Consider the following 18,376-nt stretch of genomic DNA (forward strand, 5'->3'; position numbering starts at 1 on the left):
TAATAAAACTAATTTGGATAATAGTACATCATTAGATGATATAAATATCAAAAATTAAAAAAAAAAACTCTTTTTTTTTTTAAGACTTTTTGTCCATTCCAACGAAATCCTTCTAATTCTAACATAAAATAGAAAAAAATTATTACGTGACATTAAAAATATTAAATAAAAAAAAAATTAAGTTGGGCTATTTACTTGGACCCACCTCCTTAAGATCCGTTACGCCCTCGTTTGGGTTTAAAAAAAAAAAAGAAAAAGAGAAAAAGAAAAAACAGTTTACCAATTAAATTAGAATATTAAAAAAGCTTTATTTTTCTCTGTTCACTCTTTCATCCTCTGGAGCCAAACTCACCAGGAACCCTAGATCTCACCCTGGCCGTCGGATCAGATCAACAGTTCCAATCTTAGGTGGCGGCAATGGTTGAGACAGAACAGATGTTGTTATCCGGTTCAGGTGTCGGCATTGTCGTCAGCTTGTAGCGTGTTGGGTGCATTCCCCTCATCTTGATGGCCGAGAGATCCAATTTTTTCTGGATTTAGGGCAAAAAACGAAAGGTTTTGTTATTACAGTGATGTGTGATTTGGTGGCGCGTACGGGTCGGCTTCAGCAGCGGTACGAGGATGGTTGCCGCCTTGTTGCCGGGTAGGAGCCATTCTTCGTTTTCTGTACGCGCATCATTGTATATATGTGTCTGTGTCTGGCGTTCCTGATCTTGCATGTAATGCGGCAAATTTGGGAGAAGTTTTCGGTGTGATATGAGATTTTTTTTTATCGACGTTATATGATTTCGCCGCATTTGTTCGAAGTCTTTATTGTTGAAGACGTTGGAGCGGTTTGATGGTGATTTGTCTTGGGGATCATGTACTAGAATATTCTTGTTTTCGAAATTTCTTCTGGGGCTTTTCGTGATTTTCTGTATCGGAATGGCAAGAATCAATTGGTTAGAAAAAGACACTCCTGGTTCTGATTAATCTCCATTATGGAAGAATGAGGAAGCTAGTTGGAAGATGGATGGTTTATTGATCTACAATGGTTATTTGTATTTGGGTTTCTTGCTAGAATACAGAATCATGATTCATGATGCCTTATAATACATAGCTTGATGATGAATCAATGATCTCTCTTGTTTGATGCTTTGGTTGTACAACTATTGGTTTATGCGTTAGCCTCATGTTATTTGTAAGTCTCTAGGCTCAAGGGTCAAGACCAACCTGGATTATTGCATTTGGATCTCCCTCCATGGTTTGAAATGATTGTTGTGTTAGTGGTATTTATGTAAGAGTTCTAGAAACATTAGTGAGTTGCAAATTCTGTGGGTAATCTGTCATATCCCGACCAGGCTATCTCACTTTCTTACCTCTCTAGGATGCTTCTGCAAGAATTTCTAGCGTGTGTTTATTGCTCTCGGTCTTGCGCTTATGTCTGACCTTCAAATCGTGAGTTGTGGTTTCCTGTATGATTTATGCTTTCAACCTGTTTCTATTGATCTTATGGTCATGGATCAATCGAAAAATGAACAGAGCGTTAGTTATGGTTTTGTGTGTGGAGGAGATTATTTACCTGACTGAACAGTTTTTGAATATTGTGGGATGTGATGTGGCAGATGTATTCCATTTAGATATAGAAACTTCGACGATGGTGATCCCGACTCCGAGAAAGTCATCGAAGTGTTGATGATCAGTTCACCTAGCGGGCCTGGTCTTTTGTTTCCAAAGGTATAGAATCATAAAAATGTATCCTTTTTCCATCTTCCTCTCCCAGGCGAAAAAAGTAACATAATCGATTATTGAATTCTCTTATAGGGAGGTTGGGAGAATGACGAGACAGTGGAGGAGGCTGCAGCCAGGGAAGCTGTCGAAGAAGCAGGAATTCGGGGGATTCTTTTTGTAAAACTCTTTCTGCCACCCATCATTTTCCACTCTTTCGCATGCCTCGGGATTCATGGGCATTGATTGAATGAACATGATATATGCTTAACGTTTCAGGATTTCTTGGGGTGTTACCGGTTCAAGAGCAAGACCCACCAAGACGAATTCTGCCCGGAAGGTGTATGCAAAGCGGCGATGTACGCGCTGTACGTGAAGGAAGAGCTGGAGTCGTGGCCAGAACAGGACACGAGAACTCGGGCATGGCTGACGATACCAGAAGCGGTAGAGAGTTGCCGACATGCGTGGATGAAGGATGCTTTGGAAGAAGGCTTCTGCAAATGGCTTCAGCAGAAAGGAGGGGACATTGCCGGTGAAGATTGAACTCAATACTCAAGTGTGTATAACTCAAGATCCAACAAAAGAAAAAATAGTTGGGAAAAAAAGGAAAATATATAAAGAAGATTTACAGAAACAACGAGTAGAACTGTCATTAAAACTGTCTTTTTTTTGTTTTGGTCTCAAATTTGTGCAACCTTAAATGGTTCGTCCCGTTTTTTTTTTCCTTGGAATCTCCTATTTTGGATATTATTATGGAGTTGATGAAACATATGAATTTTGTTTTGTCATTTTTTTTATGATGTCATCTTTTTGGAATTACATAGCAAGTGGTTATGTAATCTGTCAACAATATGCCATATGGTGTGTAACAGTCTTAGCCATAGTAGAGAAAAAAAAATCATAGTCAAAGAAAAAAGAGAGGAAAGATTATGGACTGACCATTTCATAACCTTTTTGATGTATTAATTGCTAATTACGATTATTAGCATGATTTGGTTCGCTTATATAAAATCAAATTGAACAACACATAACATAACCCGTGACTTAATCAAATATGATATAAAACCGAATTAATATGATTTTTTTCGAAACGGAGGCTAAACACGAATCAAATACAGAAAAACCGAAAAATAAAAACATTATCGAATCAAAGTTTAGTGTAGTTTTTTTACCAAAAAAAAAGTCTAGTGTATGGACCAATAAATATCTTAAAAAAAAAAAAAAGAAAACCAATAAATATCTTCTAAACCGGAACCTCTAAATCGGTTCTCGAGTAGCTTCGTGGGTTAGGCCGACGGTCTTTTTTTTCAAAGGCCCAATTTTAGGGTATAAATAAATTTTATGATTTGGGCTTCTGTTTTATGACCCATAAACTTAAGGGATATATCCACATTTCCTTCCAAACTCAGCCCTAGAATTCGTACGACTCTCCGACAAGCGCATCGCCGACATCTCATGTTCCCGGCTTCTGCTCCGTCGCAGGGAGAGGCTCTCCCTCTTACTTCCTCTGTTCTTAAAGGTCGGCCTCCTTCTAGTTCTCGAGACTGTACATGTTCGAGTTATTCATTTTCTGGGTATTTGTGTTACAGTTGTTGCTAGTGAATTCCTGCGGTGAAATTGATACTCGGAACATGAACAAGAACGAGATTGCTTGTTCGAAATCGTGTTTTCCGATGCGAGCTTCGTCTTCCACTAGTCGAACTCTTACTGTTAGGTTTTGTTGAAATCAAATGTTCTGTCTGTTCCTGCATATGGATTTACTCTGTCTGAAAAAAAGTCAATTCGATTATGTTAGTCGATGATCGGTATGCATTCTTTAGCCGACCCAGAAATGATTTTTTTCTTCTAAAATTTTGATTTTGATTTTTCAGGCGCGGAACCAAAGAATAGTTTAATTCATTATTGTCGGAAATCATGCTTGCCAATGCCGACGTTTCAAGTTGTGAATGAAGGGCCTCCTCATGCGCCGGAATTTAGAGGTACTGTTTTGGTGAATGGAGAAAGCTTTGCATCTCCAAACACGTTCCTACAACGGAGGGCTGCCGAACAAGATGCCGCCAAGCTCGCATTAGCGCATCTTCTAACTGTGAACAAAGCTGCTTTCTCTGTCGATCTCCGCAAGGTTTGTTTATGCTTGTTTGTTCCCTTCTTTCCGTTTTGTATTTTCGTCTGATCAGTTTGACCTTTGTGACTTTGTCTAACTTGACTCGTAGTTGTGGCTCGTGCTAAGTAGTGTAACAAGACTAGGGTTGGCCAGTTTGGTTAATAATCGGATAATTGAATCAATTCGAACACAATAACACGTAATTTTAACCGAACCGAATTCGATATAGAAATCGAATGGTTTTCATTGCTCTTAAACCGACGAAACCAAACTTGAACTGAATAAAAAAAATTAACTAGTAAAATCGTTTTTTTAAAATGAGTACTTTTATCAAAATCCAGACCAAAATCAATATGAAAACCGAATGGTTATAGTTTTTTAAAACCGAAATAACTGAATCCAACCTGAACCGAAGCCCCAAATGGCCAGCTGTAGTTGTGGCATCAAGTGGTTAGAACATACATGGAAAATGATGGCGATAGCAATGAGCATATGTGATCATGATGAATATCTAAATTCATTCTATATGGATAATGGATTTGATTTTGACTTCAATGCCAGATTGCTTTCCCTAGCTTTCTCAATGCCAAACCATTTGCTCAATTATTATTTTCCAATCTTTTGCAGTTGGTGTCTCAGGACAAGTCACTTTGCAAAATGATAGTGTACGAGTTAGCGGTCAAGATGAATCTGGGGAGGTGCAAATATGAGACACTTGAGGTTAAAGAACATTCGACTCCGACGTTTGCTTCATCTCTGGTGTTAAACGGTACACGTTATAAAGGCGACTTTGGCAAGAGTAAGAAAGAAGCTGAGCAATTAGCAGCACATGCTGCGATACTTTCCCTTCTTGGTAAGGATCTTGTTATGCTTAAAAGGAATATGTCAAAAACAAAGATCTTTTCTTGGGTTAGTGAATGACGTGAATTTTTGCAGGTGATCCTACATATGCTGTGTCGTTGTCTGAAGTTATTATGCCTAAACTCAAACCTTATGCTGCTTTTCTTGGAAAGGGCTTGGAGATAAATATTTCTGTAATCGATAAAGCGGTCAGGACTGCCACTGTAGACAATAATATCCTGACACCGCTGAATCAGCAAGTGGGTGCAATAGAACAAAGCAGTTCCAGGGTCATGGTCAATAATAATATGCCGGAAATGGCGAATTCAGAGGCTGAGACAGTAGAGCAAGGCGGTTCTCGAGTCTTGACTAATAAGGTAGACGATTCTGGAGTTTTGTGTAGCAATAAGAATGTACCACAGATGGTGAATTCACAAGATAAGATTAAGGAGCAAGCTGGTCATGGGGTCATAGCCAATGAGCAAGGCAGTTCCCCGGTCGTGGCTGATAAGCAAGGCGATTCTGAAGGATTGGGCAGTAAGAATATGCCAGAGATGGTGAATTCACAGGCTAAGATGAATGAGCAAGGGGTCCTAGCCCAAGAGCAAGGCGATTTTGGAGGATCGGGCAACGAGAATACTCCAGAGATGATGAACTCATCGGCTAATAATACGAAGGAGCAAGGCGATTCTGGTGTCATCGCCAATGACAATGAAACTCTGTTCACTAAGGCTTCTTGTCATGGCTGCATAGAAATGCATCCTTCTCCACATGAATCCCAATTGCAACATCCAGACCCCTCGATTTCTCAGCCCATCGGTTTCCCGGATGAGTCCACGCAGTCAGCAACGGTGCCAAGTCAGGATTCTGTCTCGAGGTCTACTAAAAAGCGACAAAGGAGGAAGAAGAACAAGGCAAACAAGAGATTGCAAACCGAGAACAAGTAAGTTTATCTTGTGGTTCCCTCCCTGTCTCTGCCTTGGTTCCATCTTCCCCTGTGATGGTCGGAAAAAGATTGCAGTGAATGAATCTACCTTTAGGAAAGTTGCCAACCTTTTAGTTATTTGGGGCTAACCAATCAAATTTTAGTCGTGGCATGAGGAAAAACGTCATTGCCGAATTATTTGCAAAGGGCAGGTGTAACTATAACCACAGATTCGGAATAATTAATTATCGATGGTGAAACGAGATTAAGCCAATTAATTAAACCTTTAGCTTAATGGTTTCTGTTTCGCACGATTTGGCAGTGACGGTACGGACGTCGCACAAGTGCCTACGGAAGCGCAGCGAGGGGAAATGGAAGGATCCGAATGAAATTGTAAATGGGTAGTTTGTTTTGGTAGATGTGGATTTTTATGTATTTTGCTTTGCGGTTTATGATTAGTCTTGGCATTTTATATATATATATATATATATATACCGATGTGTAGTATAAAACAGCTGTTTTGTATAATAAAATCGAACAATCTGGTGCTAAAATTGTTTTGAACCGAAGAGAATTAAAATGAATATGAATCGGTAAATTTATAGCCAAGGACAATATATATGTTTTTGGCATAAATATAATATTATAAAAAAATTTAATAGAAAATCTTCCATTTTATGTTTTATTATTTTAATATTTGCTTTGATTTTGAATAATTCAAATTAAATAAAAACAAATCTAATTTTTAAAACCGAATTTTATTCATATACAAGTACATGTTATTTTATTCTGGTAGATAAATGCAGAAAGACATCAGTTTTTTATTCACATATCAATGCAATACAAAAAAAAAAAAAAAAGCTTATTCTGTTTCTCTCAAACATTCAAAGATTACAATGCATATCGGCCCTATGATATATATGATGTTTCACCCCTGAAAGGGTCGAGGGAAAACCCGTTTAGCAGACAACATCGGCCGCAGACGGAGATCTAGCAATGTTTTTGAGGGACATAGGGTTCCATTTCAAGGCATTTGCCACGCAGTTCCTGTCTGAGATTCCAACATGAGTTGCTTCCATTGTCAGCTTTTTCTTCTTCTTCTTCTTCTCCATGGATACAGACTTGAGCCTATGCCTCTCTGCCCTTGATCCTATCATCTGTCCTAACACAGATGCTGCTATTGTGAAAGCCATGGCGGTTTTCGGCATCAACACGGATTTCCTCAGCATTGCTATGAAGGGAACAGCTGCATGGACGGCCACAAACCAGGAGGGTGAGAATTTCTCTGTGTGCTCTCTCCAGACACCTAGAGGAACGTTCAGTGCCATTCCCATGATTCCGATGACAAGTACTTTGGCTGGCAAGGGCTGCGGTCTGAGGTTCTTCGCGAAAGCCGTCTTTGCTAGCACGGCTCGGGCTGCAACAATGGCCGGTGGGCACCTCAGTTTCATGCCCGGACCAGGCTGCAAAGCCTTTGCCACAAGCGGCAGAACACCGCTCACAGCTCGATACGACTTTGCGATAGGGCAGTTTCCCGTTTGAAGCCATTCGCTGCTCGTAGATTCGTGCTTCGAGTTTTCACCCTGAAAGAGCAACAATAGTTAAGCGAGATAAGATTCTGAGATGATGAATGCAAGAGCTAAGCTTTCTCATTAGAACACTTTCTATGGTTCCTCTCTCTGCTTTAACAGAAAACATTTCTGATCAAAAGTCGTAACTGTTTACCTTTGAAGAAGAAGAATCCTTCTTCTTCTTGGATGATTCTGATTTTTTCTGGTGATTTATCCACTTGGCGGAAAATGCGTCAAAGCCAAAGGGCCCTCCAGGTCCAAATGATGAGAGACTAATAGTTGCCGCCTTTGCAGCAAGAGGATGGAACGCAGGAGGAGAAAGCACAGGCCTTTGTGCCTCAGACGAAACCACTGATCTCTCCGAGAGGGGGACTACTCCGTCACGCCCGTGGAAAACCCTGAATGCCACATCAAAATTAGGCCCATCTTCAAAAATTGGACCTTTTCCTGCCCTTGCCTGAAGAAATGCAAGCCGCCAGTCAATTTAGCATCAGATGTCCGATGAGAAAGCTGCTAACGAAGTGAGTCAGATCATTGCTTACAGGCATGGGAAAAGGAAGGGATGAAGAAAGTGAAAAACTGGTGGGTTCATTGATGTTCCGCAAGAACGGACACCGGAGAATGTCCAGTTGAGAAGGCATGGTATCTTCATTCAAGCCTCCAAAAGAATAGTCCATTAGAGTTGTGGATCAAAAGAGAAACCTGTCCACACAGAGGAACAAAACCAAGCAACACCAAAAGTTGTGTCAAGACAAATCACAATCTTCTGTTCTGAGACAAGCTGGCTGCCGAAAGAACATGCTACTCTGGTTCCAGATACTGTAATGCCTTACAGCTAGTGTATTTGTTTGCTTCTAATACAATTTACCCGAAACAAGGACCAGATACCGAGTTTTTGGTACAAAATTGATGAATTCACAGCTATCTCCATATCTAATCTGAACCAAAGAGTGACAGAATCATAGAATCACAGCTCTTTCTCCGGCTATTATGGAAACAAGACAGAGCATGATCATAATCTGCAAATTTTTTTAATCAATTACATACAAGAGGCATATAGAAACCAACCCATCAAAAAACTAAGCATGACAAGATCAACCCTAACAAACCCACAAAGGAAAATCACAGAGTGGGTGAGAAAAGTAAAATTCTTGAAAATAAACACGATGGTTTCATACGAAGTCGGTAGAGAGGTATACGATGTAGCCCAGATTTTGCCCACCTGAGAGAGAGGAAAAGACAGAGAGAATCGGTATGCCCTACCTAGAGTCAAACCGAACATCTGGTAAAACATCAGATCGTATAAAACGAAACTGCTGAGAGAGAGATAAACGAACAGACAAGATGTAGAATCGAAATCACGGATTACACAACACGCCGATACAGAAACCGAAAAAGGGAGAAACAGCAAGAGACCGAAGATACCTTGAGAGCAAAGGCAGAGAGAAAATGGTAACAAATTTCAGATATACATACATACATACATACATACATACATATATATATATATATATAGAGAGAGAGAGAGAGAGAGAGAGAGAGAGGAGTAGGTGAGAATGTGGAGAAGATGGGGAAATGATTTAGGTATGTTTATGACAACTGGAAATTTAGTCCAACTGCGTCGTGGTCGCCACGCGCCTATTGGGCGTTTCCTTTAGCAATGCGCTCTTTTTTTTTTTTTGTAATTGAACCCTCAAAACCGTCGAGTAAAATTGTAATAGCCCTTCGTATAATCTTTTACTCAATCTGATTTTTCCATTGGAAAAAATAATTAAAAACAATTTGTTTTATTCTGTGAATTTGAGTTGGGTTAATTTAATAATTATCAAATTATAACAAATCAATTTTAGATCATATTAAATTAATATCTGTTACACATTCTTCGATTTTGTATATTGATTTTCTAGAATAAATGTAATGTACACTCTTTGTATCACATGATTAAAGACAAACATAGCCTCAAAACCCCTACCGCTATCTAATCATGTTTTTCATTAATTTTAAAAGGTGTAATTTAGTAATATCATTTCTTTAACATTAAAACTTTTCACAACGAATCAAATCTTTCTATTACAACGTGGACAAGTAAAAATGAAATATTGAAATATCAACATCTTATATTATTTCTAATCTTAACTGCAATTGACATTTTCAATCGACCCAATGTTTCAATTTCAACATAAAATTTAAACATATATCAATTTAAATTCATCTGCATTGATCAAAATCACGTTGTTGTCCTTACCAAACCAATCATGCCTTGATCTCTTTCCAACATTATCCACTCAACATATGACAGAAACGATCTTTTACTCTCTTTTCTACTCTAAAGAAGCAATGTTCCAGCTGCTCTCATATTTGTAAAAACCTTTCTGGGCGATAGATCCAGTTGCTCTGAATTTGCTCCACAGCATGCATCTGCATCCACAGCACAGATAGATCCAGTTACTAACAAATCAAGAACCCAGAATACATATACATATACATATATCTATCAATTTGAGCTGTAGCTTGTAACCAGACAGGTGAATAAACCAGAGGGTGAGGGAAGATGAGATCGAAAACCTGATCTTTGGGGTTAACAAGAGTGTGCTTAGGCAGCGGCCTTCTCTATGATGCTTTTATAATATTGCGTATAACGAGCATTGCTCTTATGCTTTTCGAGCTGCATGGAAACCCGTATTAGCAAAAACAAATTAGATTTGTAAGCCTAACTTGAGCAGTTTAGAAATTTTAGAATGAATAAAAACTAACCTGAAGAAACGTTTCGACAGATTGGTGATCTTTTGGCGAGAAAGCTGCCTCTTCTCTCTTACTTTGCACAAATTTTATGTTCTCTTCCACCTGTAACATGAAAAGAACGTATCTTCGCATGATATCTTCGTTTCTTTTCGATACTATGAAAAATCTCAGACGCGGAAGCTTTGATAATATGAAAAAACAAAAGCAATGATATATACATGTTCAATAAAACGCTTCACCCCACGCCGTGTGCCTTCATTAGGGGTAGCAGTGGTATTCTCAATAAACTTTTTCAGTGCCATGACCGGAATAGTTGCAAGCTCGGGAAATGATATGTGGAAGCTCCATTGAGCAAAGTGAACCGCAAGCAGCCCGATGACAGAGGAGATGCATTGTTCTTGGAAATTTCGAGACTTCAACCAATTTTTCGGCAACTGTTTCATATACACGAAACAAGAGTCTATCAGCAACACAAAAGCATGATATCTTTTCATGTTCGGAAACAATCCAAAATCTTTGGGTTAGCCATTTCACGGCTGGGTTAGCACGATATCTTGGTTTACTATGGGGTTTCATGCGACCAAGTTTACCCTACAAAACATGTTTCACATTTCACGCAAGGAGGGTGGACCAGTTATTTATAATGAACTCGACAAATTTCAAAGATTCAGATTTCCAACCTTCACGGATGACAAAACTTCAAGCTCCTTCTCTTGCTTTTCACGATCTTTAGTGATTTTATATTCCAAAATATCCAGTACCAATGATGCTACTGGGATGAAAATTCCGCTCGCACTAGAGAGATGATTTAGCCACTTAATGCATCTGATCCTTAGCGGCAGATATCGTGGCCCAGGGAATAGTCGAGCTACCCCATTTATAATCTGAATCATAGTATGAAGCAGAGGCTGAAGATCACAATCTCGAATGTTTGCAGCTATGAAGTTCACCCACAGATCAACACAGTTTGTGTATTGCCAGCCATATATCTTCTCAACGGTTTCCTGTTGACAAGAATTGAAGAAGAAAAGAAATATATAAGAGAAGTTGAGGAGAGGAAAGAGAATGAGAAAATTAGAGGTTTATGCAAATCCAAAGAAGCACCTTCTTTTTGGTCCTGAGAGCCACCTTCAATAACTTAGCAAGTTGCATAATAGAAATCGAGGCCTTTGTGTAAGATTTCTGCACATCTTGGGAGCAAAGCTCAACAAGAGAATCTCTGAGGAACAGCAAATGTTTCGATGAAACTGCCTCGGAGAAATTGCAGTCACGAAGAAAGGCTTTGTACATGTTGACCAAGCAGGCATCAAAGCAATCCGAGTTAAAAATCATAGCGACATCTTTAATGATTAAAAAGGACTGCTGTGACAGAGTTCCTTCACCAGTTAACCACAAGTGAACGGCAGTCTGCAGAAAATTCAACACACTATTAATATTAGTGTTCCTTCAGGAAAAAACAAGTAACATCATATCTGAGATAGGCTAAGAACACCGATAAGAGCAAATATCTAAACCTTAAAAGTCCGAAGAATTCAAGTTAATTTAAGTTCACATTGTGAACACATAATTGATAATGCATGCCCCTAAATACAGAAGTGCTATTTCAAGACTCACAGGACAACCCATGATTGCAAGTCTAGACATTCAAATGCACATACCTAAGAGAAACAGTGTATATATATATCTGCATATTTTTGGGTTTCAACTTTCTCCCTGAAAGTACCTTGATGAGATGTTGCAGCAAATTTGGAAATGCGGCAAAAAATGGGATGGAGGCTCTAAGTTGGGTCAGGGCGAAGACTAACATCTCCGAATCCGAGGCCTGATTAAGGAAATACGAGGTACTTCTTAAGTATGACTTGATCAACGGCTTTAGATTATCCCATTTGGGGGTGTTCTTCAACTTTAGAATCTTCTCCTTGTTACTGGGGCCTGCTATTCCCAACATACTCCTAAAAGTACTATCGGCTTTTTGGAGCACAAAAATCAAGATCTTGGAAAATGTCTCGCTGTCTCCAATGTCATAGCCTACTCCAGCCTCAAAAAGGCCAGATGGTTCATTCCCATAATGGCATGCAGCTCGATACCCATTTAGTAAACTAGCCAATGCATGAACAGACTGCTGCTTTTCAAGTAGGTCACAGCAAGAACTTAAAATAGAGCCTGTGAATAATTTCCGCTTCATTATATCTGAGTGGGTTTCATCTACCAACTGCATGGGATCATCAATAGCTTCATCTTCATCAAGATACTGCATCACAAGAATTATAGAAGAAATAAGCATGAACATTACAGCTTATGAGCAGAAACCTATGATCTAGATCACCATATTTCATAATAGCAAAAAACCCCATTCTAATAAGATGCATAATGAGATAATGCACTAGCTCACTATCAAAAGCCTGTCACAGGTTCGTACAGATATAGATATGCTCACATACGCATACTTCTGCATGTGAATTCTGGCATACACCACTGGCATAACACGAGAAATATTTCCAACAAGAAACTTACATCATCTTCATGTCTTGATTGCCGTATGCCTTCACTGTAAGTTTTCAGAAACTTCGCAAATTTTGGGTCCTGAAATTGGTTTGCAAAACATGCTAAAGTTATATGGACATACTTTTTAGATTAGTTCCCCCCTTTTCTAGGTGATCAGGGATTCGGGCAAGGAAATCGAAACAAATAACAGGTCTCATGAGACTACAGGCTCTCCTCAAAGAAACCCATGAAACTCAATAAATTGATCTTTAGACAATACAAATAACTGTTACCTTTTGTTTCAACCTATCAAGCTTATTCCTCTTCTTTTTAAGGTCTGATACCATCTCCTTGCTCTGCACTGACCAAGCATTATCATGGATACTACCTGCAGTTTTAAGGAGTCAGATAAGAATGGAAAAAAACTTAGAAACGATTATGATTCCTACAACATGGTAGACCCATTACCTTCCACGGAACAATCCTTTTCCTTTTCTGTGGCATCTGCAAAGCCAGTGTCCTAAACATAGAATAATAACAAAATGAATGTTTGCAACGGTTACAAGAAAGAATGATAAGCATAAAGTGAAAAAAAAACCTCGGACAGATATCCATCACTATCTGAGTCATCACTGAGCACTTCATCATCATCCTCACTGAACACAGCGTCTATGGATATATCTTGAGCATCTTCTTCATGGTTTCTGAAGACATGTAAACAAAATAACATATTACTGCATGACTAAACATTGAGTGGCACTACACTGTTCAGTCTGTTCTAGCACCTAAACAAAAAGCAAAGCCATAATACAAAGAGAAAAAATCCCTTGCAGTAAATACTATGAAATCGAGAGATATTAAAGAAGAAATTAAAGCATAATCCTCCAAACAGACTTACTAAGCTCTTGTTCTACAGCGACATAAAACCCTTACCTCTTGTTCTGCTGCTCTATCTTATTACCCTCTTCATCTTCCACTTCTTGACGTTCATCTCCTGAAGTATGGAATTCAACAGAATATATAAAAAAAACAATCAGCTATTTGTTGGATAGAACCTTTATTTCTGATTCTAAATTTTATTACTTGATAAACAATCATCAACACATACTAACAACCGAAGAAGAGACAATTTACAAAAACAAAACATCCTCTATGACATGGGAAAGATGACAAAAGTATTAGCTTAAATCACGCGTACACAATGGACATACTAATGGATGGCAAGGAACCATGTGCAGGATTTTGCTCTCGGCCCAAAAAATCAAGCTTATACAGAAAACAGGATAAAAGAAAAACTTGCTTTTAGCTTCTTTTCGTTTGAAGAAGGACTTCAACTTCCGTTTCCGCTTCAGCACAGACTGGAGATTCTTCTTGGCAAACTTCCTAGCTTTCTTACCCAACTTGCCCATTTTCCTACAAATGCATCAACTGACCAAATTTTGTAAAAAATCTCGTAAATGGAAATTCAAATTCTGCGAATTTTGTCGCACATTCAGAACAACCCAGATGGCGAGCCAAATGTGAATCAGGCATCGTCCACATTAGCGACAGGAGGAAATATTCTTGGGTGAGAAAACCGTGGTTAAGAAGCTGAAAAAATCTAGTGCTTCCATGATTAAGAAACCAAAGGAGATAAGATACCTGAAAGACCTCGGGAGTGGAGAGGTATCGCCTGATAGATCCAAATGATAATCTGAATTCGCAAATCCTAACGGCCTCCGGAAACGGATGAGGAGCCCTGATGACCACGGCGAACAGACTCCGGCGAGCTACGGCGGGAGAAGGGAATAAAGACGAAGAAAGAAACGGCTTTTATGGTTCTACGTTTCTGTGCAGTCTAGGGTTTATGATTTTCGGGGGGTTTTAAGCAGACGAGGCAGAATTGAAAATATCAGGTTTTTTGGGTGGGAATTTAAAACTTTACATAAATACGTGGAGTTTTTTATGAGAGCCATTCGGTTCGAATTGAAAAATCGCTAGAGTTTTAGGTCAGTAATGCAATTTCTAAAACTCTAGGAGGGCTTGCAAATTTAATTAAGAACGATAGGAGTGAACTAAAATTATCGTATACTTTTTGTGAAAATAAGCAAAATATGGGTTTGTTTTGTAGTTTTCCATAAATATATGGGTAAAATTGAAAATTGTTAGCCGTGAGGCATCAGAAACTCTTTCCAACAGTTTTGCCTCCCCCCGTTCTTTTTTTTTTCCACTCACCAGATTCTCTCCCTCTTCCCGGCGACCTCTTCCGACCGCCGTCTGGCGTTTTCACGGTCGCTCCGCTTTCTCAGTTCACAATTACAAGGTGCGCCTCAATGTTCTCTCGTCGTTCTCTATTGCTCGCTTTTGATTTTGTCCTTGTTACGGCAGATCTGGAGAAGTTTTCGCTTCTCTGTAACACTGATTTGCTTGATTTCCTTCAGTTTATGTGCTACGAACGTTAAATATGCGTTCACTTTCGAGCTGAATCCATCAAAAGCTCCTAGAGTTCACATGTGTTGAAGTTTTACGACTCCCGGTACAATCGAACTGTTCAAAATGCGCCTTTTCTCGATGTTTCATTGTTAGTTTCTGCTAAAATCTCCAAAATTGGTCTTTCCGTAGCTTGTTATGACGCTATTGCTGACACAACATGACTGGAAAATTTTGCTCAGCCGTTGTAAGTTATCGAGTGTTTCGATGCTTTTGAAGATTTAATGTTCGATCGGTTTGCCCTAATCCATATTTATCTGATTCCTTATTCTTGTTTTCCCCTAAATGTTTCTGAGTTTATCCATGAAATGTTCCGGTCTGTGTTGGATTCTAAGAAGTTTATTTGTTTTGTTTTGTGTCAACGAGTTGTAGCAGTTTGAGTGAATTTGGTCGAGCCAAGTGATGATATACACTGCAATTGACAATTTCTACCTAACCGATGAGCAACTGGGGAACTCACCTTCAAGAAAAGATGGGATAGATGAAAGCACTGAAAATACGCTGAGGATCTATGGATGCGATCTCATCCAGGAAGGCGGAATATTGCTCAGACTGTATCCTCTTTACATTTCAACTTTTGTGCCTTCTGTTAATTTTGTGTGCTTGATTATGTAAAATCTTATTTTGCTTAACCTATGTTATCTTTAGACCTCAAGCAGTTATGGCTACTGGACAGGTTCTATTCCACCGTTTCTACTGCAAGAAGTCCCTCCTTAAGTTTGATGTTAAAGTTAGTAACACTGTTACTAAGTTCTTTTTTTTAGTGTTTGGAGACCTTCAAAACCTGGAACCACCGCATGTTTCACTTGTATTTTAGTTTGACAGATATATCTATTATCTCTGTATCTGCTCTAACCATAAGGATCCATGATTCACCTTGTGCAGATAGTTGCTGCTAGCTGTGTATGGCTCGCATCAAAATTGGAGGAAAACCCTAGGAAAGCAAGGCAGGTCATCATTGTCTTTCACAGGATGGAGTGCCGGAGGGAGAATTTACCAATAGAGCATCTGGATTTGTATTCAAAGGTTAGAATCCTCGTTACATCAATCTTATGTGTCCAGTGACATTTTGCTATTAGACAATTTCATATACATCATGGTGTTTGTCAAGCAGAAATAGTGAAGCCCTTCTGACCTGCCATGTGTTTTTTATTCCCAGCCGCGGATACTTTACTCAGAACTGCTGTCCATTTAGCATCATTTCCAGATCTCATTTCTTTCCTACTTTTTTAACCTTTCACAGAAATTTTCAGAGTTGAAGGTCGAGTTGAGCAGAACTGAGAGACACATACTGAAAGAGATGGGTTTTGTTTGTCATGTCGAACATCCCCATAAGTTCATATCAAACTACCTTGCCACACTTGAGACACCTCCAGAGTTGAGGCAAGAAGCTTGGAACTTAGCCAATGATAGGTAACCATGCATTCAACTTCTTTTGAGAATATCCTATCTTTCATGACCTTGGTACTGCTGGTTAATCATGTCCTCAATTTGGTAACTAATATAAGGAACTTTTACACTATTCTAATTTCGTAGGAGTAAGTTTCTTTTGTTTCAGCCTCTGTTCATGGTCTTTATGCTTTTTGTCGGGTTTTAATATTCGTGAACTCTCTCTGGAAACAGTCTACGTACTACACTGTGTGTAAGATTCAAAAGCGAGATTGTGGCTTGTGGGGTCGTTTATGCTGCGGCTCGTAGATTTCAAGTACCGCTCCCTGAGAACCCGCCCTGGTGGAGAGCATTTGATGCAGATAAATCTGGGATTGATGAAGTGTGCAGGGTCCTTGCACACCTCTACAGCCTTCCAAAGGCTCAGTACATATCAGTCTGCAAGGATGGGAAGTCGTTTACATTTTCGATTAGATATGGGGATTCTCAAGCTCAGCCCACTACAAAGGTGAGTCAGATTGGTTAAACGCATAAATTTTTGCAATAGCATCTTCCCTCCCTTTGTGTTTGTCATCTGCATGTGTCCATGACGTATGCCTCTACGTTTATTTCTTATGTATAAAAACCAAAACAGACTTTAGTTTCAATTATTGCAGGATGAATGAAAAGTAGTTTTGCTTTTGTCGGTCGGTCCATCAGAACCTGAAATCTGAGTGCATGTTTTCCGTAATCAGAGCAATCAAGTTTGATGAATTACTTTTGCCGCTGTGTGTTACAGGACGTTTCCCAGCGCAGCCCCTCTGTTAATGATGTTGGTGGTGATTCCAAGGTTACTCCAGGATCAGGTAATACTGATTCAAAGGGCAGTGGAACATCAGCAGTTCCTCCTCCAGAAAAGTCTACAGATGCTAGGAAGAATGACAATGAGACGAAGAATAATGCGCCGATTGAAGGAGAGAGAAGAGAGGAAGCTACCAGAAAATCCAAGCCTGACGAAAAGAGTAAAGATGGGGAGAGAGACCGAGACAGAGATAGAGACAGAGACAAGGACAGAGAGAGGGACAGAGATAGAGCAAAGGAACGGGATCGAGATCGAGGAGACAGGGACAGGGACAGAGAGAGGGAAAGGATTCGGTCCCGTGATCATCATCGCTCTAGAGAGAGACCAAAGGATTCAGGTCAGTGAAACGTTTTCTGTTTCAGGCAACCTTAGCTCTAAGTAGGGCGGGTGGCCAGGAATAACTGAACCGATCTGCCAAATAACACATAACTGTTACCAAAACGAATTCGATGTAAAAACTGAATGGTTATGATTTCTTTAAAACCGAGAAACGAATACCCAAAATGGCCACCCCTAGCTAAAGTGGTATCTCTCAGGATTCTATCACCTCTTCAAAACACTAGCTTAATCTCGTAGCATCATATGAACACAGGGGGGCATTCAGATAAATCAAGACATCATTCGTCCCGGGGTGGTATGTTTATGTTTAACCCTTCTTTCTTTTTACCAGTTTTGCTTGTAATAATGTGATTTTACTGATTTACATACCTTTTTATTTTATTTTTTTGGACGAGTTTCAGATCGTGAATATCATGGATCGCACTCAACAAAAGACAAGGACCGTCATAGACACCATTAGCGTGCTTGAGAGAGAGGGCCATCCATATCTTTCCATCTTCAATGTGAGAATCTCGAATCTGCTTTGCTTATTATGCACCGTGTTTCCTTTTTCCGCAGCGGCCCACAGTCCATGCAAGTCATTGACTTGACCCTCTTTCATATGGAACCAAAGCACAAGCAAAATATATTTATGGGATTTAATTTCTTGTCCAAACTTAGCACTTGATGGATGTGTTCTTCATTTGTCGGAAACTGTACAAGAGAAATTGAAACATACCGATATTCCTTTAAATATTATCTGCGGAATTTGGTAGAAATATTTTCATTTACGGATCTAACCCTAAAAATATGCGTTGAAATGGCCTACTCTGGGCTGGGTATTTTTTTTTTGGGGGTTGTTCATTTTGATTATTTTCGAGTTTTGTTTTAACTGTTTTGAAAAGATTATGTTGGATTCGGTTTGTTACCGTTTTTGTTCGGATCTGGGTTTTTTTATTATTGATTTTTCGTATGTAAGGGAAAGA

The 18,376-nt window shown here is 39.3% G+C and overlaps 5 protein-coding genes across 16 annotated transcripts; 3 read left to right on the forward strand and 2 right to left on the reverse strand.

Moving 5' to 3' along the window:
* Positions 1 to 296: 296 nt before the first annotated feature.
* On the forward strand, positions 297 to 2,490 carry LOC104826734 (nudix hydrolase 16, mitochondrial-like). The gene is made up of 4 exons (XM_010559571.2): positions 297 to 643; positions 1,605 to 1,716; positions 1,804 to 1,887; positions 1,987 to 2,490. The coding sequence occupies exons 1-4, from the start codon at positions 573 to 575 to the stop codon at positions 2,248 to 2,250; spliced, it is 531 nt and encodes a 176-aa protein (XP_010557873.1). The 5' UTR covers positions 297 to 572; the 3' UTR covers positions 2,251 to 2,490.
* Positions 2,491 to 3,091: 601 nt separating this feature from the next.
* Positions 3,092 to 6,054, forward strand: LOC104826735. The gene is made up of 5 exons (XM_010559572.2): positions 3,092 to 3,226; positions 3,579 to 3,829; positions 4,439 to 4,664; positions 4,748 to 5,594; positions 5,899 to 6,054. Exons 1-5 carry the CDS (start codon positions 3,163 to 3,165, stop codon positions 5,963 to 5,965), a joined length of 1,455 nt encoding a protein of 484 aa, XP_010557874.1. The 5' UTR covers positions 3,092 to 3,162; the 3' UTR covers positions 5,966 to 6,054.
* A 319-nt stretch (positions 6,055 to 6,373) lies between these two features.
* LOC104826736 lies at positions 6,374 to 8,692 on the reverse strand. 6 transcript variants are annotated; one of them, XM_010559578.2, is made up of 5 exons: positions 8,573 to 8,692; positions 8,370 to 8,410; positions 7,690 to 7,849; positions 7,302 to 7,604; positions 6,374 to 7,159 (listed from the first exon to the last, which is right to left on the reverse strand). In XM_010559578.2, the coding sequence occupies exons 3-5, from the start codon at positions 7,822 to 7,824 to the stop codon at positions 6,536 to 6,538; spliced, it is 1,062 nt and encodes a 353-aa protein (XP_010557880.1). In that variant the 5' UTR covers positions 7,825 to 7,849; positions 8,370 to 8,410; positions 8,573 to 8,692; the 3' UTR covers positions 6,374 to 6,535. The 6 variants fall into 6 exon arrangements, with proteins under 6 accessions (XP_010557880.1, XP_010557876.1, XP_010557879.1 ...); XM_010559574.2 differs by having other exon boundaries at positions 8,370 to 8,429; XM_010559577.2 differs by lacking the exon at positions 8,370 to 8,410.
* A 619-nt stretch (positions 8,693 to 9,311) lies between these two features.
* LOC104826737 (nucleolar complex protein 2 homolog) lies at positions 9,312 to 14,219 on the reverse strand. Of its 2 annotated transcripts, none has more exons than XM_010559582.2 (14): positions 14,015 to 14,219; positions 13,674 to 13,786; positions 13,307 to 13,367; positions 12,972 to 13,077; positions 12,842 to 12,893; positions 12,667 to 12,761; positions 12,404 to 12,472; positions 11,613 to 12,140; positions 10,994 to 11,296; positions 10,570 to 10,893; positions 10,108 to 10,323; positions 9,902 to 9,991; positions 9,713 to 9,812; positions 9,312 to 9,565 (listed from the first exon to the last, which is right to left on the reverse strand). In XM_010559582.2, the coding sequence occupies exons 2-13, from the start codon at positions 13,780 to 13,782 to the stop codon at positions 9,741 to 9,743; spliced, it is 2,025 nt and encodes a 674-aa protein (XP_010557884.1). In that variant the 5' UTR covers positions 13,783 to 13,786; positions 14,015 to 14,219; the 3' UTR covers positions 9,312 to 9,565; positions 9,713 to 9,740. The 2 variants fall into 2 exon arrangements, with proteins under 2 accessions (XP_010557884.1, XP_010557883.1); XM_010559581.2 differs by having other exon boundaries at positions 13,674 to 13,801.
* Positions 14,220 to 14,560: 341 nt separating this feature from the next.
* Positions 14,561 to 18,177, forward strand: LOC104826738 (cyclin-L1-1). 6 transcript variants are annotated; one of them, XM_010559583.2, is made up of 11 exons: positions 14,561 to 14,675; positions 14,794 to 14,888; positions 14,975 to 15,029; positions 15,215 to 15,396; positions 15,491 to 15,572; positions 15,728 to 15,868; positions 16,086 to 16,255; positions 16,466 to 16,739; positions 17,010 to 17,409; positions 17,665 to 17,706; positions 17,813 to 18,177. In XM_010559583.2, exons 4-11 carry the CDS (start codon positions 15,245 to 15,247, stop codon positions 17,869 to 17,871), a joined length of 1,320 nt encoding a protein of 439 aa, XP_010557885.1. In that variant the 5' UTR covers positions 14,561 to 14,675; positions 14,794 to 14,888; positions 14,975 to 15,029; positions 15,215 to 15,244; the 3' UTR covers positions 17,872 to 18,177. The 6 variants fall into 6 exon arrangements, with proteins under 6 accessions (XP_010557885.1, XP_010557888.1, XP_010557890.1 ...); XM_010559586.2 differs by having other exon boundaries at positions 15,218 to 15,396; XM_010559588.2 differs by lacking the exon at positions 14,975 to 15,029.
* The last annotated feature ends 199 nt before the right edge of the window (positions 18,178 to 18,376 follow it).

Source organism: Tarenaya hassleriana, unplaced genomic scaffold, assembly GCF_000463585.1.
Source record: "Tarenaya hassleriana unplaced genomic scaffold, ASM46358v1 Cleome5, whole genome shotgun sequence".
Classification (NCBI taxonomy): Eukaryota; Viridiplantae; Streptophyta; class Magnoliopsida; order Brassicales; family Cleomaceae; genus Tarenaya; species Tarenaya hassleriana.